Source organism: Chiroxiphia lanceolata, chromosome 4 (genome assembly GCF_009829145.1).
Source record: "Chiroxiphia lanceolata isolate bChiLan1 chromosome 4, bChiLan1.pri, whole genome shotgun sequence".
Classification (NCBI taxonomy): Eukaryota; Metazoa; Chordata; class Aves; order Passeriformes; family Pipridae; genus Chiroxiphia; species Chiroxiphia lanceolata.
Window position 1 is genome coordinate 1,804,244 of NC_045640.1, and position 25,789 is coordinate 1,830,032.

Genomic DNA, 25,789 nt, shown 5'->3' on the forward strand with positions numbered 1-25,789 from the left:
CCATGACAATTATCACTTCTCCCCAATCTTATGAAGCACTGCAGAACCTCAAAGCTTTGCAGAGACACCTGGAAACTCTTCAAAGGCTCTTCAATCACAGCAGGAACCGGAGCAGAGAAGTTCCAGGACTTCTCAGCCGTGTGTCACGACAAAAACCAGCACTGATAGGACGACCAGCCCTCAGGTCCAAACCCATTTCCACCCCAGAAGCCAGCCAGGCCTTGGATGGATGCACAACCAAGCTTGAAGATGACCACGAGCTCGTCCTATCGACACAGAGAGTCTTGTACTTCCCTCACTGCCTCATTTTACCCTCTGGGACCACAGGACACTTCTCTTTCCATGAAACATGCCAAGGTTCAGGAGGTTTCTGTATCCCATCCCTGCAAATTTTGAACAAGGTTATCTGCTGCGGGATGAATAATTCAATTAAAAATGATTTGAGGATCTGGACTAAGCAATAAGAAAAAATATCAGCCAACAGCCCCAGCTCTTGCTCCTGAGATCATTTTGCTCCTCAAGCCAAGGAAGGATCCCATGAAGAAGGGCTGGAGCTCAGCTGAGTTTTGCTGGCCCAGCCTTCTCCCCTTTCTCTCCCCAGGGCTGTGACCAACACTGTTCTTGGGCCAGGTGGGATTTTACCATTTCAGTGCCCCCGTGAAGCTCCATTTGCCTCATGATCAGCAAGGTTGATCAAGTAAATCCCTGCTAGAGCTGAATAAATCACCATAAGAGCTTGATCCTTGGGCAGACAAGAGCCCAGGACAACCTTCTCCTGCCCGGGCAGAGCAGGGGAGGGAGTACCAGGAAAACCTGATGAACTGAAGGACACAGAGCAAGGCTCCATGCTCAAAACTCACCATCTTTACTTCATGGCTTCTACAAGCCCACAGCTGGCCTGGGATGAGGAACATCCCCTTCTTTCCACCATGGATCCCCCTTCCCATTCCCGTTATCCTCAAGGCTAAATCCCACTTGCCTCATAACCAACGGGCATCTCAGCAGGAGGGAGGGGAGAATTTTGCCCTGGTGAAACTACTCTCTTTTTTTTTTTTTTTGGCTATGGAGAGAAGAAGGTTTTTTTAGTACCTGATGGGCATTCCAAAGGAAAGGAACCAAAGCTGAATGAATGGAAAGGGAAGGGGCAGCAGCTGTGCACATGCCATGAGGGAACTCAGGAGAGCATGAACGGCTGGGAGCTCTCCAGGCAGCCATGGAGAAGGCATTTATTTTTGCAAGCACGGGGAAGGTGATGGAGCCAAAATTAGCACTGAGGGAAACGCGGGTGCAGTGGCTGAATTTCCAGCTGGGGCGGGTCGTGGATGCCTCAAACCATTTGCCCTCGTTAGGGAAAACACAGGACACCAGTGGCCATTCCGTGATCCCAGAAAGCCAAGGCTTCAAGCAGTTCAGGCTGGACCCTCTGGGACCACGGGAAGGTGAGGGAAGAGGACCTGCAGCAACACACAGGGAGCTGCCGACACCGCGCCGGGGTCCTCTTATAAGAGCAGGAAAGGAGTCGGGGCTCACCTCTCCCAGAACTAACACACCCTTCGCCTTCCCCGGAGTAGCTCACCTGGTCGTCTGCTGGAAAAGGGGCTTCTCAGCTGGCTGTGTCTCCCTGGGCAAAACCACGAGCGCTGAAGCCTGTGTGTCCCCGGGCTGCGGCAAAGGGCAGGGCTGGGCGGCTGCGCGGCTGGAGGCGGCGGGGACCCCGCGACTCGCGGGGAACACGGCAGGGGAGGGGAAACCAAACTGCTCGGGGTTAGTGGCAGCCACGAGGAAAGGGGTGGAGAAGGCCAAGGGCTGGCTGGCATGCGGGAAGGGAGGCTGCACGAGCGGGTGCCCGGCGGGGTTAGTGGGCCGGAAGCCTTGCCCGAGGGCTTCCTCCTGGAGGCTGGCGAAGCTGAAGTCGCCCTGGTCAAGCTTTTCGGGCAGCACAGCTTGAGCAGGGAGGGAGGGGTCTGGGGGTGTCTCCACAAAGGGGTTGCTTGGGGAGTTGGGGCTGAGGGCCAGAGTAAAGGGGTTTTTCGGGGATGGAGCTTCCTGCTTGTGCCTCTCCTCCGCCCCGTCTGGCTTCCAGAAATCCGCCTTCTTGAAGTCTATCCTGCTGTCTGCAGAGTGCCACGGCCCCTCGGGCTCGCTGCAGGGGGGTCTGCCCTGCTCTGCCTCCTCAGGAGGGCTGGACACTGCCCCGGGGGCACAAGGCTCAGGCCGGTGTCCCTCTTGCCCCTCACCATCATCCCATGCCGGCTGCGGCCGGGGGGGGCTCTCCCCACGCGCTAACCTTGGGCTGAGACCAGCGGGATGAGCAGCTGCCTCCTGCTCTTCCAGAGCCGTCCAGAACATTTCCGGCTGGCCCAGGTCTAGCTTGGAAGGTGGGTTTAGTCCTGAAACACTGAGTTCCTCGGGGAACGGCTCCTTTGTGGAGGCCAGCTCCCACTTGGCACTGTCTGTGGGCCCCATCTGAGGGGACAAACGGGGCTGGCTCCAGCTCTGCTCAGCACCCGACTGGCCTAATCCATCCAGGGAGAGCTTGGATGTGCAGGTCTCGAACTGCTCAGCTGCATCCGTCTCGTTCATCTCCGATGGGTCTTCCCCCAGAGAGGCATCCCCTTTGCCCAGCTCGCTGGATCTCACTGCTGAGTCCACACATTCAGCATCTTTGGAGACCAGAAACTCCCTCCCGGCTTCGGCGATGTCCACTCCCAGGGCAGGCGGGCTGGGAGATGCCGGCACAGAGGGCTCGCTGCTCACACGGCTCCTTGGCAACTCCTCATCTGCTTTTGGGCGCTCGGTGTCTTCCCCTCGCTCCTCGCTGCCTCGCTGTGGGCCACGAGCCTCCTCCTCCTCCTCCCCATCCCCTCCGACTCCAGCGGCTGCGAACCACCGGGGAGGTTTTGGGGGTGGCACCGCCGAGCCGGCCACGATCTCCTCCTGCTCGTGGGTCCCTGTCCACGGGGAGAGGATGACGTGCCTCTCACGGATGTCAGAGCTGAGCTTTACAAGGCTTTCACTGGCCTCCAGCCTCATGCTGGCCTGGAGCCGGTACACCGACGTCCGGATGTCGAACGTGTCCTCCTCATTCCCAGTGCCCTGGAGCTCCGTCCCCGGCTCGGGAGGGGCAGGGAGCGGCCGTGCTGCCACCTCCGCCAGCACCCGCGGGGGCACGGCCACCACGTTGCTGCCTGGTAGGGTTTCAGGGGTGAGCTCGGGGGGGAAGGTGCTCCTGGGCAGCACGCGGGCGGCGGCACGGGACGCGCTGTTGGCTTCGAAGGCGCCGTCGCCGAGGAAGGCGGGTCGTGGGCCGAACATGCTGTCCTGACCCACGCGCTCCTCAGCCACGCTTTGGGTGCTCTCCGAGGGCTCAGGAGCAGTTTCGGTGGCTATGGTCATCCAGCCATTTGTCCCTGCACTAGAGGATTCCTCCTCATCACTGTCCCCTCCCTCCCTGGTGCTACTTCCAGTCGTTAGTGCTGTCGAAGCCTCTTTTTCCGTGGAGTTTCCTGATGCAAACGCGGCTGTCCAAACCATGGGCGTGCTGCTCTTCCTCCTCCTCCCCATGGACCCTACAGACACGGGGCTCAGCACGTCCTCTATCACCGTGGCCTCCTGGGTTGTGCTCACCAAGTTGGCCCCCACATCTAAACTGGAGAAATTTGTCCAAGACCGAAGAGCCGCGGGTATTTCACCCCCGATTTGGGAATCGGCCTTTTCGAATCCTTGTGTGCCCTTCTCGTGGGCTGGCTTGGCTGCTCTCTCCGTTGGGCTGGCAGCATCAGCATCATCAATGAAAGCCATGCCCTCTGCTGCCAGGGAAGCAAAAAAGTTTTCCTTCTTCCCTTCTGGCTTGAGCCTGCTGGTGGCAAAGGCATCGAAGGTATCGTCCCACTCCGAGAGCGGCGGAGGGACAGCGGGTTCGGTGTCCGGAGGAGGAAGGTCTCCTTGTGATGGGGGAGTGGTTTCAGGAACGGGGACACCAATGCTTTTGGCTGGAGACTCCCTCTCTGGGTCTGTGTGCCTTAGGGAGGCAGAGGGACTGCAATCCTCAGAGGAATAAAAGCTCCCAGCGACCTCTGGTGAAGCATGCGGCCCACACGGGAAACTAGAGAAAAAGTGAGTAGGTGAAGGAGAATTTAGTACCTGGTCAGCGAGGAGGTCCTCAAAGAAGGGATTGCTCTGCAGGGAGTTGAGGAATGGGTTGGTGGGGGACAAGCATCCGGCCTGACTGTCTCCAGTAGCGGGAGGGAGGTTAGAGCTTGGCATGCGAGCGAGATGGGCAGGAAGAAACGGGGCGGGGGAGCAGGGAGGAAAATGAGAAGGAGCATCTGAGCTGGTTTCTACCTGAGGAGACACTTCCAGGCTGTGGAGGGAAGACAAAACAGTCCTCCTGGTTAATGCTGTGACAGAGCTGCGAGCACACACCACACACACCACAAACGCTTCGGTCCAAGCAATGCAATGACCAAACACATTCTCGGCTCTTGTTAGGCAGAGCAATGATTATGGAGTCAAGGCGTGGAAAGGGCATGCACGACACAAAGGAAAGGGCAGCCCTTCTCCTAGAACAGTCCTCCACGTTCCCCTCTCTGCCTCAGCAAGCCCAGGAGCCCGAGAGGTTTTTCCCACCTCCTGCAGCCCAAGGACTCGGCTCAGATTCTGGTCCCGACGGTGGTGCCCCAACCAAGGGCAGGTTGTGCAGAAGGAGCCGGGCTGGGCTCTTGGATCGGGATTGCTTGAACCAGTAAAGGCACACAGGAGTCTTTCCCAGCTTACCCCAGTCCCTCATGACTTGTTTGCCAACACTACCAGGCTGGCAGCAGACACGGAGCTCCCTCTTGCACAGGATGGGGGGCAGCACAGCTCCAGGTGGCCAAGGAACAAGAGCCAGGCAGGAAGGAGCAGGATATGACCCTGGCTCCGTTCTGGACTCTGCCCAGCCTCCCACATGCCCTTTGTCCTGTCACTTCTGGCCTCAGATCCCAAGATGCCTGGAACCCCCGCCATGGGGAACCCCAAGGAGGAGGAATGGATTCAGCACATCGTGAATTCAGACTGTCAGTCCCCTGGAGGAGGTCAGTTCTTTGCTGCCTTTTCAAGAGGGACTACACTGACCTTTCTTTGGGATTTCATTGACCTTCCTTTGGGAACAACTCCAGCAATGTGCATCACCACCCCCAAGGAAGCCTCACCAGGCTCAATGGTTTTCACATCCCAAAGTATGTGGTGTGAACACTCCACACCCCAACCGGTGCTCCAGCTGCCACTCTCCCTCCTCCTGAACCCCCATCCCTCCTCCTGAGCCCCCATCCCCTTGATTCCCCCTTGGAAGGAAGATCCCCATCCCCAGGATAGGGGCACTCAGCATCAGAACTGATCCATTGGGATTATGGCCACAAGTTTCAGAGCTCCCACTTCTGGTTTGGGAGAAACACGGACATGGATCAGCCAGCACTGGGCATATCAAAGTTTAACAAGGAATAAACAAATGAATGGCTTTGCCACCATCCACAGGGTCTGTCCAGCCCTGGGGTCACAACTTGGGATTTCCCTCCTGAGCTGCCGGAAGGGATCGCAGGAATCACCGGAAGATCAAACACAAAATCAAGCAAAAAAAAGTTGCTTGGACAAGTCTTTTCCTGTTATCGTGGATGCACAAAACACCTTGGACACGTTTTAAAGCACAAAAATGCCATCTTGAGGCAAAAGCTGACGCTGTGGGCTGGTGCAGCCGGCTGGTTTTAAAGCAGGAAGAGCGACAGCCGGCAGCGCCCCTCGGACCATGAGTGATGCCCCAACCACGTGGCCCCACTTCTCCCCACTCCTGGCAGCTTCAGAGCCCCCCTCATGCATCACCCTCGGTAAGGTGCTTATTTATGCCATCAGTGGCACCAAAATCCCCTCATCCCAGTTTTTTGGTAGAAAAAACATGACAGGAAGCGGCCGGGAGTGACAGGCTCGGCTCCAGCAGCCGCCGGACACCGTGCTGGACACCACTGAGCAGAATTAGGAATCCAGGGACACAAGAAGGCTCAAACCCCTCATTTCTACTCAAACCTGCAGCTCAGTTGTGGGCAGAGACAGCTCGTGGGTGCCCTCTCCTGCTGTCACTAAGCAGTGGTGGCCGTGCCCATCCCCGTCCCCAAACAGCCTGGCTGTGCTCCGACGTGTCTCCGTGTCCTCTCCTGCTCGGACCAGGGTGGAGAAACCACCGTGGGCAGCCCAGCTCTTCACAGGTGTGCACAGGTCCCCAGGAGAAGTGATGGGAGAAGCTGATGGACCTTCAGGCACAAACCACCCCAGAGAGACCAGGAGCCGGTCTCTGCTTGGAAGCCAACGTCTCCCGGCATTCCCAACCTGGGAATCAGCGTGTGGTTGCAGCTTTTCCCCTAATCACCCTCATGTTTAAGCTTCCCAGAAGAGAAGCACAGCTGCTCACGACCCAAGGGAGCTCACAACATACACAAGTGGGTTTTAACAGGGCAAAACACGGCAAATTTTCCTTTCCAGCTGGAAAGGGAAGGTGTCAAACTCCAAGCTGGACCACCACGATGGGGTGGTGCAATGTCAGACCCCACTGCCCTCCCTCTGCTCGTCCTGCTCCATGCTGGCACTTACTTCCATGGTTTGGTCCAGATTAAGATCCATGATTTGTGGCTCTTAGTGCTGAGTAAGAGCATCCAAGGCCCAATCCAGCTCTGCTGGGCTCCAGAGCATTAATGGCTCTAAATGGCTCCAGAGCATTAATCAGCTGCAGGCTCCTAATGAGCACTCCCTGCTAACGACCTTCAGAGCTGCCAGAAGGCTGAGTGGGTGAAGCTCCTTCCTTGGGGGGGGGTTGATGGCAGAGCAGCCCCTCACCCCAAACTGCACCTGCACAGGTGGAGGAACAGCCTCGAGGTCTCTTCAAACCCAGCCAAGATGATCCTGTCTTCATTCCCCAAGTCATCATAAAATCATGGAATGGTTGGAGTTGGAAGAGATCTTAAAGATCATCCAGTTCCAACCCCCTCCCCATGGGCAGGGACACCTTCCATGATCCCAGGTTGCTCCAACCTGGCCTTGGACACTTCCAGGGATCCAGGGGCAGCCACAGCTTCTCTGCCCAACCTGGGACAGGGCCTCTCCACCCTCACAGGGAAAAATTTCTTCCCCATATCCCACCTAACCCTGTCCTCTGGCAGTGGGAAGCCATTCCTGTCACTCCAGGCCCTTGTAAAGTCATGATGAGGCTCATGGGGTGTTGGACTTGCTGACAATGGCTAAATATATAAACACAGAACTTAAATTCACCTTTTTTTGTCAGATTCCGATTTTCCTGCTCTAAACCCCCCCTATGGAATTTTCCCTTCTGTCCCGAGTGAGCTCATAATGTCCACAAAGGGGATTTTTCCTGTCCCCCTTCCTGCTGGGACCCACCGGGGTTTGCTCAGGGGCTGCAAAAGCCCCTCTCAGCTGCAAACTCCAGGCAGAAGAATCATGGAATTCTTTAAGTTGGAAAAGCCCCTTAAGATCATCCAGTCCAACCATTCCCCCAGCACTGCCAAGGCCACCACTGCCCCATGTCCCCAAATGCCACATCCACAGGGATTTGAAACCCCTCCAGGGATGGGGACTCCACCAGTGCCCTGGGCAGCTGTGCCAATGCCTGACCACCCTTTCCATGAAGGAATTTTCCCTAATATCCAACCTAAACCTCCACTGGTGCAACTTGGGGCCGTTTCCTCAGAATCTGTGACTTTGCCCCGAGTTTTCAAATTGCACCATCACCGTTCCACCCCTTTCCTTGGCACAAACACCTCTGTTTTGGTGACCAGCCTGGCACTGGTAGAAAACCTCTCTCCCCACGAATAAACCACCCCAAAAAAGCCCCTTTTCCTGTTCTCCCTGATGCTGGAAGTGCTCAGTGAAACGAGGAGTGGAGGACGGCGGATTCCTCTAGAGGGAAACCTCCGCTTGCAGCAGCCTGGTGGAAGCTCTTTGCAGCACTGAAACGCTGACTCACCCTCCTCCTCCTCCTCCTTTTCCTTCTCCTCCTCCTCCCATTCCCAGCACAAGGCTCTGCCAGCCAAAATAAATAGCGGGTACCTTTCTGCCCTCATTTATTTGTTTGGCAGCACTTCCCAGACGCGTTTTAGCCTCTCAGCAATACGGGCGGGGGGTGGAAAAAAAGGGAATAAAATATTGCTGAGCAACCCCCTGATGGAAAAAAAAAAAAAAAAAAGAAAAAAGTCTAGTGGAAACAGCTTGTTCAATGCAGGGAGATTTTTCCCTGTAGATCCCGGCCCGGATTTCAGGCTCAGGGCAGCGCCCCAGCTCCGCAGTGACAGAGCACCAGCCCCAGCCCCTCTGCAGGAGGGTGGGTGACTCTGCACCGTGCAGATAAAACAGCACATGCGCTGGAAAAGCCAGAGTTTGGGGAGGGCAGGGATAAATCCACCCATAATATGCCAAGGAGAAGAGCTGTGCTGAAGCTCCAGTGGAAAATCCCTCCTAGGAGGGCTGGGGCCAGGGATGCGCCGTGACCCTCCCGCTCACAACCTGCTTTTTGCCCCGTTTTTCCGTATTTTCAGGGGTGCTGGAGGCTCCTGCAGCAGCTTCAAAGCCTGGCAGGGATCAGGAATTTCCTCCCACCGGCAGGAGAAGGGCTGGCACAGCAGGATTGGTGCAGAAAGGGGTTGGGAAGAGATGGGTACGGCACCCCGGGACATTTTTGTGCAGGGTGTGAACCCAAGAGGGAATGAGTCAGGAAATATAAGCAAATGCTGCTTTTAAAGAGGAATTCTGGGGGTGAAAGAACTGGATTTACCCCTAATAAATAACCTACAACAATAATCTGTGCAATAACCGCTTTCCCCTTGGGCCTCACCTGTCCATCATCCTGATTAAAATGGACAAATGCTCCTTTATAAGCATTTGCTCCCAAAACCAGGGGAATAAAAAAACAATTGAAAGAAATCTGGGTAGTAGGAGCCCAGATGCAAATTTCCAACCCCAATTCCCACTTTCAGGAGTGGGGGAGTGGGGCTGTGCTTTACCTGGACAGCTACAAAGCAGATTTGTGTCATCAGGGCTGAGCTGGTGCCAGCTTTGGATCCGACTCACCATCCTGCTCCGTGTCCATCCCTGGGAAACGCGGGCTCAGCAGGAAAAAGGGAGGTAGAAGCACTTTAAGAGCCATTTCCAGGCTCCTCACACTGATCCCAGCTCCACCCCTAGGATTGATCCAAAGCAGACATTGCAGCTCTCCTGGATGCGAGACCTGGGCCAGAGATGTGATCCTGATGGCTCCCACATGGATTCATCCACTGTTATCCACGACATCCTGGGTCTCACATCATGGCCTTCATCTTCCTCTTCATCAAACTCTGCAGCTTCCCAGGTTCTGCTCTGGAATTCCCCATTAATGGTGCTCTGGAGGGGGTTGTCCCACTCGTCTGTGCTTAATCCCAACACTGTCCTGCTCCAACCACTCCAAACCTTCTCCCCATCTCCAGCATTCAGGAAATGTATTTTTTAGGAGAACATGAGAAACAGTGAGGATTTTGAGTCAATATTTGGCCTCACTGCTGGATCCAAGGGGATGGACTCTGGGAAGGGGAGCGACAGAGGAGGTGGGGGAGGGATTTTACATCTTCCCCACACGAAAGCAGCAAAGAGGGAAGAGATTTTAACCTGAAAATGGAACTAATGCAACTATTTTTACAAGACAGAGCACAGTTTCTCTCTTTTCCTACTGCCAAGGCCAAGATGGAGCCCCTTTTTTATCATGGGGATTCACAGCACAGGAAGCAGGACCTGCAGAGCTCTGATAACATTGTAGGAAAGCCTGAAAAACACTCCAACCGATTGTTTTAGCCCCAGGCTTCGCCTCAAATAAACCTGCTGAGCTTCTTCCTTACACCACAACCCTTGACCACTCAACCTTAAAAACAACAAACCCCAAACAGCCTTTTATTCAGCCTCCAAAGAGCAAACACCACCTTCCTACTGCTCCCATTCAACCCAGTATCAAAGCCCCGGGAGCTCACATGGATTAGCAAAGCCAGGGAGCTGCTCCCCTGTCAAGAACCAAGGAGAAACATGTGTAAATAAGGGCTGAAGGCTGAAAAAGGCTTCCTTCTCTCCCCAGATATGTTTGCAGCTCCGGCTCATGTGCTGATGGCTCAGCAAAACTCACCCAAAAACAGAACAAAAAAAAACCTTTTTGTGAAGCTGAAGTTCAACCCAGTCCAAAGTCAGCAGCTCCTTATTTTAGAAAGGGTGTGTTTTGCAAGAGCAAGTGTTTAAAGGCGAGCTCTGCCAAGCTGGTCTTAGCTGCAGGCAGTTTTAAACCTCAGCTGGAACCATCCTTCTAATTACAGACCTTCTTAACTAATTACAGGTTGAGGTTTTCGGCCTTGCAAAAGTGACTGATTCTGATGCTCTCACGCCACGTTCAGCTCCAGGGGAAAGTTGACCTCTCCACGGTGGGCACGAAGGTGAGGAGATGCTGCTGACAGGAGCCACAAAGCTGAATTTCCAGAATCAGGAGAGCAGGAGGGAAAAAGTCCTTTCTGCAGGTCAAAGACTTCAAACTGCTTCATTCCGAGGTTGGTTCTCTCCAGAACAAAGGTTAATCCATCTTCAGCCCTACAAGTTACACTGGTACCTGAACAGCTCCTCCAGCTGCAGATGGACATCCACAGAACCCCCACAGATCACAGAATCATGGAATGGTTTGGGTTGGAAGGGACCTTAAAGACCATCCAGTCCCACCCCTGCCATGGGCAGGGACACCTTCCACTATCCCACGTTGCTCCAACCTGGCCTTGGACACTTCCAGGGATCCAGGGGCAGCCACAGCTTCTCTGTCCAACCTGTGGCAGGGCCTCCCCACCCTCCCAGCCAGGAATTCCTTCCCAGTATCCCACCTAACCCTGCCCTCTGGCAGTGGGAAGCCACCAAGACCTAACAAACTCTTTGGCAGCTTTGAGCTGACTCAGAGTTGAGGTCCACGAGGTCCCTCCATGGGAGGAAGGAGAATAAAACCAGAGTTCTGTATAATTAGAAGAATTAATGACCTCGTAATTAATGGCCAGGAAAAATGAAGCACCAGGACAGAGACACATCATCTCCCTGGGATGATGGAAAAGCCACTTCAGCATAAAATCAGACTCAGGCACCACCTGCCACCACTTGCCACCTTGTAATGCTTCCCAAAGGTTCTCATCTATCCCACTCCCAAATCCCTGGATGCTGGGAGGGAGAAACCCCCTTCCCAGCCAGGCAGCTCCAGCGTTTCCCCATCCTCCATTAGACACTTCTCCCAACATCCACTTTAAATCCCTCCCCCCTGCTCCAGTTTAAGCTCATTATTTCCCATTTTCAATTGCAAACTGCAGCTAAAACCCACTCAGACGTTTCTAAACGCCCCAAGAAGGGGGCTCCTGGGAATTTGTTCCCTCCATCCCGCGCCGCTCCGAAGCCATTCCTATTTCTGGGAGAGAGAATCCCAGCCGGAGGAGCTGCTGTCACTGGGCTCATCCAAGTTTTTCCTTGTAAAGACAGACGGGATCCTCGGCAAAATGACTCCCAGCAAAGCTCGGCTTCGGCTGAGCTTGAAATTAAACTGTGAGAGCACTGAAGTGGATTTAAAAAAAAAAAAACATGGAGTGAAAACCCTCTGGGAAAGGAGTAACAGTGGGAATGTGTCCAGCATTTTAGGAAAGGCAGGGATTGTTAGAAACCAGCAGTTTAAGGGCACCTCTGTGATTATCTGCTGGGCTGGATGTTCCAGGAACCAAATTCCAGCTGGAATCGAGACACCCCTGCCTTGAAATCAGCTGTGTCCAAGGGGAGTGGGACAGGCACAGCTCCTGTATCAAGCTGGAACACACAGCCCTACCTGCCTCCTTCCCAGAACTTCCCAGCAGGAGGAAACCCACTGGTTTCTCACCCACTTTCCAAGGAAAAGGCTCCAGAGGGAGATGCAGAGGGCAGCTCCCATCCCGTTCCATCCCATCCTTTCCCATGGCATCCCACGCTCACAGTGCTTTGCTGGCTGGCTCAGGCAGCTTGTGGAATTCCTGCCTGGATACAGCAGGATTTTTATGGCTTGATTTTTTTTATTCTAGGACTTAAAGAGCAGGTTTATTGTCCCAAAATTAGATGGAAAAATTAAAAGAACAATCCTGAGAGGGAATAGTCTGTCCTTCCTCAATGACAGGATTCAGCATAAAGATGTCCTTTAGGCTCATCCACAAATCTGGCACTGGGATGTGGCACCAAATCCCTACCAGGGTTTCAAGTGTCCTGGGAATCATGGAATCACAGCATGGTTTGGGTTGGAAAGGACCATAAAGATCAGTTTGTTCCAACCAGGGACACCTCCCACTATCCCAGGTTGCTCCAAGCCTTGTCCAACCTGGCCTTGGACACTTCCAGGGATGGGGAATGACAGACCCATCCATAGGAATGCAGTCCAAGGATCTCCCAGTTGTCTCTCCTGCTGCTGGAGCAGCTTGAGGATGGAGCTCTCACATCCTGCCTGGTCCTTCCCATCCCTTTGTGCCAACCTTCTCTCTCCCATGACAGTTTTGGGGGGGAAAGAGCCTCGGGCCTGTGAGATGGGATATTCCTGACCCAGGGAAGCAGCTCCCGCCTGCCTCAGTTTCCCCAGCTCTGCCCGTGGAGCCTCAAGGCTTTGTGTGGGGTGAGGAGAGTAGGAATTCTGGAGGAGGAATTTCGGGAGTTGCCCCTGTCCTGAAGCCAGGCTGAGGGATGTGCTCATCCCTCTAAAAGGTTTAACCCATGTGGGAGCCTCTTTAGATGGAATAAACCACGAGTGGCCTCCTCATTAAAGGAGGCTTAGACTGAATTCAAATCCTTCTGCTGAATAAATTAGGTTAAAGTCAGCCCAGATTAGAAAACCCCTATAATGAATCAACCTTGTAGATTCAACCAGCTCTCGACTCCTGGTTATTTTTTTCTGGCTGTTTTTAACCCATTTCCTGAGGGAAAGGGAGGAAATGGGTTAAAAACAGCCAGAAAAAAAAACCTCTGGACTCCCAGCTCAGCTCCTGGGGGCTCTAGGGATGGACACAAGTGATAAATTCCTCACAGAAACAGCACAAACATCACCCTTTGTGTGCCACAAAGGCAGGGCTGAGGATTTGGGGGGGATGAATCATCACAGAAAGCAAGAAGAGTTAGAGATTCATAACTGGGAGAAGGGAAGGCTGGGTGGGATGGGAAGAGGAAAGAGCAGGGTTGGGATTAGTTACTTTGGGACTATTAATAATATCTCAAGTTATCAAAGTGACCGGACCAGACCACGTAGAAGGGGTGGGAGGTTAATAAAAATAATGTGATTACATGTCATGATATCCCACATCCCACACTGGCTTCCAGGGAAGCCTTTTTAGCTAATTAAAGGATAATGATCCTTAATTTCAAGGCCACAGAAACACCTGGTATGACCACACCCTGAGCCTCACCCTGCAGAGGGAAACCTCTCCACGAAGGGGATCCCTCCCTCCCTGAGTGGAAAACACATCCCACAAGGATAAACAGAGTTGGGCTGTGGCAGAAGCCAGGAGAGAACCCAGGAAAAACCCCCTTCCCTTTGAGACATTTAAGACCAAGGAAGCCTCTTCCCTGCTGTGGCCTTGCCCAAGCAGCGGGGCCGGCGCTCCGCCGATCCCGGGAGCGTTTGCCAGCCTCTGAAGATGGGAATTTGGGGCAGGAATTAACAGCCTGGATATCTCCACACCCCCCCTTCCACTGACCTGGGTTTCTGAGGGGAATCTTTGGGCTCCTTTGAACCAAACCAGCTGCTGCTCTTACTCCTCTCGTCTCCTGCCACCGCGGCCTGGACGGAGGGTCCCACTTTCTCCCCCTGGCCTTTGCTCCCCGCCTCGCTCCGGTTGCCCCCGTGGTGGAAGAAGCCACCTTTTGGTTTCTTCTCTTCCTTCCTCGCCTCCTCGGGCTGTTTGTCCGAGGAGAAGCCCACGGGTGCCGCGGCTTGGGTGGGCTTGTTCTCCAGGCGGCTGCTCTCCTCCATCCTGGCCCTGCCCAGGTGGTTGCTGAGGGTGACGGCCTTCGTGGAAACCTTGAGCTCTTCCTGCAGGGCTAAGCTGGGAGGAGACGGGATGAACCTCGGCTCGTCCCTCTGCTGAGGCCTCTCGAAGCCGCCGACCCCCCAGGGCGCCTCGTGGGGGTCGGGATGGAGCGGGGTGAAGCCGAACCCCTCGTCCTGCCTCCTGGGCACGGCGGGCACGGGCAGCGGGGCAGAGCCGGGCGGCACCAGCGCGGGGCTCTTCGGGGCGGGCTCGTCGCTGTAAACGTGGCTCCCGTTGATGCAGAGGGAAGAACGGGACACGGGATCGTTCTTTGGCTTCAGGCTTTGGATTGCTTTGGGCTCCAGGACGGGGCTGACCTGGGAGACGTCGTCGCTGAACGCTCTCTTGTGGGTCAGCTTGGGAGACGGCAAATAGTCTTTCACTGGGGGGGGAGATTGAGCACAAAACAGAGGTGAGGACGTGACAAGCAGCGTTATCTCCTACCTGCAAACACTAAAGAGAGCCTGGAAGTCATCCCAGCTCCCAGGCTCCACTGGATTATAATTAAATTTGGAATGCAGAGCCCGGGACACAACTAAGTGGGGATCCAGGACACACAGTATCTTCCCTGAGCACATCACCTCCCACTGCAGGACTCAGAGAGGAGACTCTGTAACATGATAAGCCCCTTGTCTGAGAGGATCTGAGAGGATCTGAGATGGATAACAAATGCAAGAAACTCCCCAGAAACTACTTAGAGGGTTTAATGCTTCTGTGTGACTTTGGAGTTTGCATGATTAGGAGATGACAAGGCCATGAGCTCTTCTCCAACCAGCCAGGTGTGACAAGCCAGGAGAATCCAATGCCTTCATCTCCCTCCCAACTGCCTTGAGGGTTGGACTTGAGGATCTTAAAGGTCTTTTCCAACCTTAACAATTCCATGATTCTACAACCTTGTGGATACTGCAGACTTTTGGGGTTAAAAATCACGGAGAACCCAGAGACAAGGACTGCCTGGATTGAGGTGACAACCAGCTGCTCTCCCCTCCTGGCTGGAGATGTTTCCTTCATAGAATCATGGAACGGTTTGGGTTGGAAAACACCTTACAGATTCTCTAGTTCTAAGCCCCTGCCACGGGAACTGGCATTAGATGGAAGGTTCATCCCAAGGATGATGGGATCAGAGCGGTGTCTCGACTCGCTCTCCAGCCACGGACACGACATGTGGGAACGTCATCCAGCAGAAACCCCCTGGCACCTCCCACCCAATCCGGGAATTGGCTGTGGCCAGCCAATTAAACCACCTAATTACATATTTCATTTTCAAGGGATGGCGAGAATTAATTCCCTACAAGGGCCTTTTTTGTTTGGAAATCGCCGCTCTCCGGGCGCCAAGAGCTCGGATTGTTTTAATCACCGGGAACTGGGCACTGCTCCGGCTTTGCCTCCAAGCCGGAGGTGGCTCGTTAGACCAGTGACCCAGTGCAGGGCAGCAGCAGCTTCCCCCAGCCCTCTCCTGGGGCCTTCCAGTGTCAGGGACCTGCTTTGAGGGGTGAGAAGAGACAGCCCTGAGGAACCCTCGTATCCCGGGAGCTCGTGGCGCTGTGGGAAGGACAGGGAGCATCGACGTGAGCCAGGCACGGAAAAGCAAAATCTTGGATGTTTCTCCCCGTTCTGCCAAGCACAAAGGAAGAAGGCAGAAGATCTCAGAAGGTTTTTGCAGGACACTGATTCTCAGCCTGGAGAAAAGGAGGCTCAGGGGGGACCTTCTGGCTCTCTGCAACTCCCTGACAGGAGGGGGGAGCTGGGGGGAGTCGGGCTCTGCTCCCAGGGAACAAGGGACAGGAGGAGAGGGAACAGCCTCAAGCTGTGCCAGGGGAGGGTCAGGTTGGATACTGAGGAAAATTTCATCATGGTTGTCCATCCCTGACAAAGCCCCGGCAGCAGTGGAGTCCCCATCTCTGCAGGGATTTAAAATCCCTGTGGATGTGGCACTTGGGGACAGGGGTCATTGGTGGCCTTGGCAGTGCTGGGGAACGGTTGGACTCGACAATCTCAGAGGGCTTTTCCAACCCAAATAACCCCACATTCCTACGATTCCATGATTAGGTCAGTAATTAGTTAACAGATTTGCAAGAAAGTCTCAACAGTCCTTTACAAAGGAAAAAAAAAGAACGGGGGGAAAAAAAAAGGGGGGGGAGGGATTATCCATGATCCTCTTACCAGAGCGCTCCATGGACAGACTGCTGTGTCTGCTCGGGGATTTGGTTACCTCAGGAACATTTGCTGCCAAGCTCAGGCTGGCAGAGGAGATGGTGCTGTCGGATCCCAGGGACGTGTTGGATTGCGTCAGGGACGACTTGCGCAGCTTGTTCTTCAGGAAAAAGCCCTTGACTTTGGCCTTCTTGCCCCCCATTTCATAGTCATCCTCCACGTCCAGGCCACCCAGGCTGCTGGGGATGATGGCAGAGGCCGACTCCAGGTCGTATTTCTTCTTGCCTGTCACCTTGTCCTTCAGCTTCCCGAAGGGTGACCGTGGTTTGTCCTTCATGGACAGGTCGAACATGCTGGCCGTGAGGTTGTTCCGTGTGAACTGGATGCTCACCAGGATCTCACCCCGCTCCTTCTCCTTCTTCCCGGCCTTGGAGTGCAGCTTGTGCCACCTGGAGCCAGAGAGGAAAGAAAAGGAAAGGTGCCTCTGTCATTTCCAAGAGTCACAAGCCAGGAAAACTCTGGAGAAGACGCTGCTGGGGTGGGAGAAGGCATCGGTGCTATCCGGCATGAGTTTCTTCATGGAAAGGGTTGTTAAACTTTGGAAGGGGCTGCCCTGGGAGGTGGTGGAGTTCCCACCCCTGGAGGTGTCCAAGGAACAACTGGACACGGCACTCAGTGCTCTGGGCTGGGTGACAAGGTGGGGATCAGTCACAGGTTAGACTCCATGATCTTGGCGGGCTTTTCCAACCTTAATGATTCCATGACTCTGTTCTAAGAGTCCCAGGTACCACCTAAAACCTGAGTCAGAGACACCCCTCAACCACCATGGCACTAAGAGCTCCATCTCCATCCCTACCCTTATCCTAAACACTGTCCTTCCACTAAATAACCTGGAAAATGCCACCTTGGTGTCAGACACCACTGTGCTTTTCCAGGGAATGCTGCTACCATTGGCCCAGTTTTTGTAGGGTCACTTGTCAGGTTGCTGGGAGCTCAGGTTGGAAAGAAAACAAAGCCAACGGTGCTTTGTGCTCCTGGCTGAAATATTCCAGAGCCGGTGACTCAACAAATCCTTCCAGGCACAGGTAGACCCGGAATGGCAAAGGCTCCCAACAACATCCATCAAAATAACTTTCTGCCAGACCTTCTGTGTCTCACCTGAAATAAATGTGCTCAGGTTTGACTCAGAGTGTCCTTGCATCAAGTGCTTCGAGGATGGTGAATCCCGGGAGTTCTTTATGGGAAGGAGAACCTTCTGTGAAGCAACTACTCAACCCAACCCTACTCAGACTACTGATTTTTGGGAAATATCTGCATTCCCACAGCTGGCTGATGGAATTTTCCTGCCTGGTGAGAGCTCCAGAAGGAGATACTGGCCATGTCCACCCGCTCAGAGGCTCCCACTGACTCCACAGCGGGATCCCAGGGATGCTTCCCGTTGTCCTGCCCCACACAAAACCTGGAATATGGACTGTGCTCCAGAGCTCTGCATGGCAGGAACATGGGAAAAGCCTCCAAACCATCCACTGCACAAGGCAAAAATAATCCCAACCTCCATTTAGGTCCCAATCCTTCCACGCGAAGGGCACGGAGCAACCTCTGGGAGAGGGGTCTTGCTTCCTGCCAGTGGGAATGAAAGGTGGGAGAGAGGACACCACAGCAAGACATGCCCAGAGCCACCTTCTAGTTCTCCATTTCCATGTTCAGATGGGGCAGCACCAAACACAGGCTGTGAGGGAACAGTTTCTTCCCAAAAATCACTGCCAACCCAGTTGTCCTTCGCTCCCTTCTCCCACAGGATGCTCCATCTTTCTGCCCCATTCCAGGCGCTGCTTCCCAGGGCAGCTGCAGCAGGATGAGCAGGTCTCCAGCACAGCCACTGCCCTGGTAGCTCTGCTCCCTCCCAAATCAAAGTATTAAAAGATGAATTTATGATTCAAATTCCCCTTAACAAGGCCCAAGGAAATCTGTAGGTTCAGGACAGACCCTGTTTCTCCACGTTGTCCTTCCTGGGTGAAAGACACAGCAATGGGAGCTGGAAGACATTTCTGGACCTGGGTTAACATTTTCCCAGAAAATAAATATCCCAATGGTGTTTTACATTCACTTGGAGAGCAAAATCACTGAGAAGAAAAAAAAAAAAAACAGGGAAGAAAAATGTGCTGGGATGGAGGTGGGTGTGACCAGGCTGAAATCACCAGGGCAAGGAGAGAAGTAGAATTGTGTTCTCCAGAAGTTTCCCTATTGCTGTCAGGGAAATTATCACATCCTGGATGAAGGGAGGAGCTGGGAAGCCTGGGAAGGCTACACCATTCCCTGGAATTGTCCAAGAACAGGTTGGATGGGGTTTGGAGCAACCTGGTCTAGTGGAAGGTGTCCCTGCCCGTGGCAGGGGTGGAACAAGGTGAACTTTAAGGTCCCTTTCAACCCAAACCATTCTATGAACGGGGCACAGAACCTGTAATTCCCTGATAAATATTCCAAGTGCACAGCTGGAAGCGCCCAGGTCCTTCACCAAGTAATTCAAAATGCAGGAAGGACAGAGCCTGGAACTTTGCTGGGAACACACACAGAATTAAATCCCCAGTGAGTGCATTCCTGTTCCCACCACTCCCTTATCCCACCCCACAGGATTCCCACTGCACAATTTTCAGTACCCAGGCTTTGAGCTTGAAAATATCCAGGCAGGCAGGAAAAACAAAATCCATGGGGGAAAAAAGCAGCATTAACCCCTTAGAGCAAAACACCAGCAGCAAAAAGACACCAGAATGGGCCGATCCACCACCAGGGAGAAGGAGCAGGTGAGTCAGGAGGACACTTCCCGTAGGATTGGAGGGGAAAAGGCTGCCTGGAACATCCAATACTGTTTAGTTGAATTCAAGAGCTGGAAGAAGTTCAAGAGGGAAGGGCTGGAGCAGCCTGGCAGCTGGGACAGGAGAGATTTGAGGGTTGAATCATTTCACAGGAAAAACAAAAAAAAAAAACCTCCTGAAAGTAGTTTTTACACCTTATGTCATCCCAGGAAAAAAAAAAAATAGGAGGAATCTGGGTGGATTAACACAAGGAAAGGCACGAGCTTTTGAGGATGATGAGAGGGAACAGCATCTCCCATCCCATCCCTTCCAACCTTGTGGGCATTAAAAGGAATTTGGGGGCTCGGCCTGAGCTGCTCCAAAAAGCATCTGTTCAAGGAAAAGCCTCTGTTTGTGCTGGCGTGGGATTAAGGAGCTATTTTTGGATCCCAAGACCTCATCCACAGTCGGCAAACAGTCAGGACTACACCTCCAACAGGCAACAGGGCTATTTTTAGGCTCAGCTCTAAGTTGGTGGCACCAGACGAGTGTTTGGGAGGATTAAGTTGTTCCACACGTTGTGTGTTCCTGGGTTTTTATGAATCAGTCCCAGTGGAAAAGGGAGGTGCAAACACTGCCTGGGCTCAGGGAGGGCTGCAAGTCCCAGCCCAGCTACAAATCAAAATTCCACAGCATTTTTTCACTATTAACCCCATCCCACAGCCCTTGGTTTCCCATATTTCTTCCCTGGCTGGGGGTTTCTGGATTGGGGCCGCCCAAGGTCACATTTTGAAGGGGGCCACAACCTCTTTTATGGAAATAGAGGATACACCTGGAAAAACAAACCAGTTCTGCCCACAAAACCCCTTTTCCAGGCTTGAAACAGCAGAAGTGGGTTATGTTAATTGGACTCTGGAAGAGGTGCTGGAGGAGCACAGGGAGAGGGAGGAAGATGTGCCAAGCACATCCAGCACCAGGGATATGGGACCACAAGGATCTGCTTCTTGGGGGTGTTTTGGAAGCCTCTCCTGAGGAAGGTGGCACCAGCTTGGATCCAGCTCCTCGTTGCCCAGGACATCCTGGATAAGACACTCATCTCCAGCCACCTGCTCCGAGGGTTCTTAGCAAGGTTTGGAGGGGGCACAGTCCAACAGTTAAAAAAATTAAATTAAAATTAGATTAACACTAGGCTAAAATTAAATTAAACTGGCTGTCTTGTCCCAGAGCCAGAGCTGGTGGTGATGGGGAGCAGGATTGCTCCTACCTAAGGAGATGTGCTTGGCCCCCCCCAGTCTGTGCTCCTTCCCTTGCTCCCTGCAGCTGGAAAGGGGCATCCCAGAAGATGAATCCAGCTGCTTCCCAGCCTGCTGGTCCTAAATCCACATCCTTCTGCTCTGTGGAGAACTGCTCCTTCCCCCCATGAGCTACTGCTGGATCATCAGTGATGCTCCTGCTGAGACACCTCAGCCCTGGACACGTGGAGAGCCAGGTGTGCTCAGGGATATCTCCAATGGGACACATCCAGGGAATTCAGCCTGGAGACACAAACCACAGGCTCAGGAAATCAGCTTTTCCTAAAAAAAAAATGTGTATTCTTCCCTCTGACACTCCCTGGATCCAGCACCTCGGTGCAGTGTTGCACCGTCCTGGAGGTGAATCCCCCCAAAACTGGGGATTCCAGGATCTGTCCTCCATGGATTCTGTGGCAGGGAAGAGGCTGGAGAGCCCCCCAGGCCCTGGGGATGGCTGAGGGGGAAGAAAACAGCAACTCACCCCATCACAGGGGGCCGGGAGAGGAAACCTCAAACAGAGAACCCCTCGGAAACGGGAAGCACCTGGAGGCCCCTGCGAGCTCCGGCGCAGCTCCTGGGAAGCCAGAGGTGCTCCAAGGGGTTTGGAAGCTGGGAACACGGATTGTGAGCATCCATGTGTGGCAGAGACCTCCCCAGCCCCCACCCCGTGGCTGTGCTCACTCATTTAGGTCACCCTGGTTAATCAGCACATCCCAACTGCCTCCAGACACTCGGAGTGAATCCCTTCCCTCCCTCCTCCCACTCATTTCCACGGAGACTCGAAGGGAGCGGCTGCCAAAAGGCAAGTTTGGGAGAAGGCACCCGGCGTCTATTTTTACATTTGCTGTTGCCAGGATCAATTGGAGGCACGGGGAGCTGCACACAAAGCACTGCTGTATCTCCAGCTTCCCAAAAAAACACGTGCTTCCCCCCCTCATCCTCCAGCAGCATCCCGGACCGGAAAGGCGGCCAGTGCTGAGCAAAGGGAAAAAACACCCTGGAGTGGAAACAGGAGCGTAGGGATGTTTGCTAAGGAGGGATGAGGACAGGATGGATTTGCTCAGGGTCAGCACCATCCTCTTCTCCTTGCTCTTTGTCCTCCCTTGGGCTACAGGTGGCAGTTTATGGGGAGCACAGGGACACCCCACTCCTTGGAACCTTCTGCTGGGTATGGAATTGCTTGGGCATGATTTTCTCCCTGTCAATGAGAATATTCCTTTGGGTTTGAGACAACCCAGCACCTCCTGGGATGGGAGGACAAGCTCCTGGGATGATCAGGACACAGAGCTAACCCCAAAACCTCCTGGGATGGGAGGACAAGCTCCTGGGATGACCAGGACATAGAGCCAACACCAGAACCTCCTGGGATGGGAGGACAAGCTGCTGGGATGACCAGGACTCTGAGCCAACCCCAGTGGAACAACAATGCTGCCCGTGATCCGAGGTTTTCCATCACCCTTCCACACCCTCCTCCTGACCAAACAACTCCCTCAGCACAAAACCAAACACAAAGCCAAGGCTTCCAGCCCATCAGCAGCTTCAGGGATCAGCATGCCAAAGCCCTGGAGTGATCCAAGCTCATTTCACTGGTTTGGGAATACCAATGGACACCGGGACGAAATTGGACGAGTAACACATTGCACACAACACAACTCTCGGAGCTGCCACAGGCACCATCCTGCTCCACTTCCAGGGAGGACATGGGTCCTTCCAAGGAGAACAACCTTTGCTCTCCCATGACTCCAGCTGGGCTCCCCAAGAGATCCCTGTCCAACTTCCAGCTCAGCTGGTCCTACCTCGCCCCACCGGAGCTGCTCAACACACTCTGGGCACGAGGGTCTCCAGTTTCACCCTCAAACTGGTCCCAGTGCTTTACCAGCACTTCCTTGGGAAATTAAGTCCCTTAGGGATGCACAGCTGGAGTGTTTCTGGAGCACTTCAACCATCAGGTGCTTCCCAAAAGCCTCCCAAAACCACTGAGCACTGTCAGGGTGGTCGAGGTTTGTCTCAAACTGAGCAGGAATTCTCCTGCCCTGCCCAACTCATCCGCCTGAACCACACTTTGGAGACAGACACATCCCAACACGGAGCCAAAGCCTCTTCCCTGATCACATCAGCCTGACATTTACTGCTGATTCATCCCTGCAACAAGGTCAGCCTGGCTGGAGATGGAGAGAAGAGCCCCAAGTCTTAAATTAAGGATTATTTGGGCTGCTACAGTGACAGAGCAGCTCTGAGCACAGAAAAGGTGATCCAGGGAAAACAAGAACGTTGGCTCCTCTTGGCACAACCCCCTCGAGAGCACAGCAAAGAAGATTTCGGTGAGCCAAGAGCTGCAGCTCACCTGCCTGGGAAGGGAAGCACAGGGGTGGAAAACAACCCAACCCCGGGGAATTTTGTGCTTTTCTTTGTCTGGCTCCGTGTTCCTTCCCCCGCCGGCAGCTTTTCCGCAGCGTCGGTTTTCGGGTCGGTTTTGGACGGCTGGTTTTGCCAGGTGAGCCCTGGGAGCTGCTAAAAGCACAGCTGGAAAAATAAACATAGGGCTGATTCCCAACCCTGCAGATGGAGCAGCTGAGGTGGGAAGTTCATCTCTCCATCCTTCCGAGAAGTGCTCGAAAACAGAACTTGTGGAAACCAAACCCCTCCTACCCCGAGCTCGTTACACAACTCGATGAAACAGCTCTGCCCTGCCCCTCTAATGGGCTCCAGCTTTGCCACAGCCAGCTCCAGAGGTGCTGCCTAAATGGAATTCCTCAGGAAGGAAGGTGTGGTGAGGGGTGGAACAGGATATAGCCCACTGGGACAACCAGGAACCCAGGGGAGAAGATCCACTGACCTACACTTACATCCACGCCCCGCTGAAAGGCTCATCCCATGGCTCATGGGCTGGGAACAGGGATAGTGTCACTCCAGTGGGACTCAGTGGTAGGGAACGGCCTGAAAACCAGGAATAACCCCAGCCCTGCTTGTGTCCAAGCTCATGGCACATCATGCATGGATCCTGCAGCACCTCAGGGCTCCATGGACAAGGTCCATCCTGGCAAGGTCCTGAGCATCCTCATTCCTGCATGGAATGCCCCACAGGACCCCCTTCTTGGCTATGGGGGAACTGGGGTGACCCACAGAGCCCCCAGAGGAGTTGTTTCCTTGTCCCTGTACTCCGAGGAGATAGAGGATGCTTCCCAACCACCCCACTGTTCCCAAATCTGTCCCTACAGCTCCTGTGCCAGCTGGCAGAGGCAAACAGGGGGATGTGATGGCACAGAGGGGGACAATTTTTGGAACAGGACAGACACCAGGGATGGAGAAGAGCTCTCAGCCACCAGGACACAACAACATGGGCAGTAACTTCATCTCAAACCACTCTGGGCTGAGAAAATCCGAGGCTTTTCCTCTCTCCAGCACAGGATGGGAAGAGGGGAGGAGGGAAGATTTAAGGAACTGTAAAATGGAGCATGGAATATTTATAAGTGGTACTTGGAGGAGTCAGTACTAGCAGGAGTCAGGAGATCACTCCAGCTGCATTTATCCACTCCAGAGCATCCAAGGTTTGTGTTTTCCCATGTTTTCCCAGCTGCCAACAAGCCAATAAACCACGTTTGGGGTCACCAAGTGAGGTGAACTTCCCGAGCACCACAAGACATGGGGACAAGGTCCCTGTGTGAGGATGGGAGAGGGTGATCCAATCACCTGCTGCACGAGATTCCAAGGTTAAAAAAAAAAAAAAGCCAAGCCCAGAGCTGACTTTGCAGGATTGCAAAGCACAAGGAGCTGCTCCACAGGTTCCCCTGGAGCACCTCGACGTGCACGGGATGGGCAGGAGAAACACGTTTTTTTGCTGCAAATCCTTTCCTATTTCCAGCTGGGAAAAGGATCACGGCGGGGTTTGTATGGAGAACTCAGTTCCCAGAGGCAAGGGGAGGCTTGGGAATGCCGGTTCTCCAAAGGGACACCAAGCCCAAGGGCTCCAAGGAGCTTAAAATACCGGCTACACCCACTCTGGCAACAGGTCACGCATGGATTGTCCATCTGTCACATCAACAGGCTCCTGGGAATGAGTCACACACACAAAAAAGGGGAGGAAAAGGAAAAATGGAATGAATTTTGAGCTCAGCAGCAGGTTAGACACTCGGATCCATGGGATGCTGCTCCAGGGATGGAGTCCCCAAACCCCTATCCCGGAAGCCAAACCCTGTGTCCCAGCCTGGGCAAGCAAATTCCCAGGGCAGGAATGTGCACACCTGTGCCAAGGGCAGGCTCCAACAAGCTCCAGGGTGGGAAGAGACCCAGCAGCGAAGGCTTAAAGGGCCATTTTCACCTGACACACCACGTGTGGAGAGGATGCCAGGTTTTTCCTGGACTCCTCTACCCCCAAGATTCCCCCCTGGGGAATCACGAGGAGCATCTCCCAAAAGCTCCTCTCCTGCTTTTGAGCCATCCCTTGGAGGGCGAGAGGGGCAGAGGGCAGAGCCCACCCTGCATTCCTGGGCACCAAAGACTGGCACTTTGCCAGTAGGGGAGGGAGGGAATCCCCTTGGAGTCTCCTGAAGCACCAGCTGAACTCAGCACAGGCAACAGCACCAGTTCCACCCCAGCATCCGGAGCTTTGTTCTGACAGGATCGAGGTGTTTTCCAAGCTGACTGAAGGTTTTTCTGCAGCTGGAGGAAACCAGGGCCCTGAAAATTAGTGTGAAACAGAGGGAAAAGCCCAAATCTGCAGCTTTTTGGGGGGTTAAGATGATGGAGGGCAACAGGCCACCAACAGACCAAACCCAACATGCCAGACTTGAGATCAAACCACTCCAATATCTTTTAAAAACCAAGAAAATCAGAGTTTAGTCAGAGCAGGACAGAGCAAGGGCCTTAAACTCCTTAAACCAGCAGTGGAAATGGGTGAAAATGGGGTTAACTGGGCAGGCAGGAGGAAAATAAAGCCCCGTGAAGCACCATGGGGGTCACAACTGGGGGGAAACACTTGCCTGGGACCAGCCAGCCACCAAGGATGTTATCCCGAGGCCTGGCTGCCCTCCCGAAGCACACAGAGCATCCTGACCTGATTTTTGCAGCACTGACCCTCTCCTCCCCCTGATTTTGACACTCCAGGGCGTTTCCTGGCTCAGAGGAGACACAACAACCCCCCCCAGAGCTGCGTTTTCAGCCCCAAAACACGGGTTTCATCACAGCTCAGGGCCTCCAGGGAGCTCCCTGCTGCTCCTGGGCCACCTCCAAGATCTTCACTGGCCCCGCTGGGCACCTGTGATGGCAGCCCCCAGGGAAAAGGGCTCCTCCTTGCCCTTGGATTAAAACTTTCCATCCCGAATCCATCACGGGGCAGCGATTTCCTCCCCCACCCCCTGCCAGGGCTCTTCCTCTCCCGGGCTTGAGGACAGACGTGCCAAGGACACAACTGCAGAGCTTTGGCCTCGGCTGGTGCCCGACTGGGAGCAGA

The 25,789-nt window shown here is 53.9% G+C and overlaps 1 protein-coding gene across 3 annotated transcripts in view; it reads right to left on the bottom strand.

The window, feature by feature from the left end:
* RAB11FIP5 (RAB11 family interacting protein 5) overlaps nucleotides 1-25,789 on the bottom strand; it is a 37,622-nt gene that overhangs the window by 5,590 nt on the left and 6,243 nt on the right. The window contains exons 2-4 of one of the 3 annotated variants that reach the window (XM_032685727.1): nucleotides 16,266-16,705; nucleotides 13,770-14,484; nucleotides 2,288-4,105 (exon numbers count right to left, since the gene is read on the bottom strand). In XM_032685727.1, coding sequence (XP_032541618.1) covers nucleotides 2,288-4,105; nucleotides 13,770-14,484; nucleotides 16,266-16,705 — 2,973 coding nt within the window. Of the gene's footprint in view, nucleotides 1-1,576; nucleotides 4,106-13,769; nucleotides 14,485-16,265; nucleotides 16,706-25,789 lie in introns of all 3 variants that reach the window. The other 2 variants (XM_032685726.1, XM_032685728.1) reach the window with 2 other exon arrangements.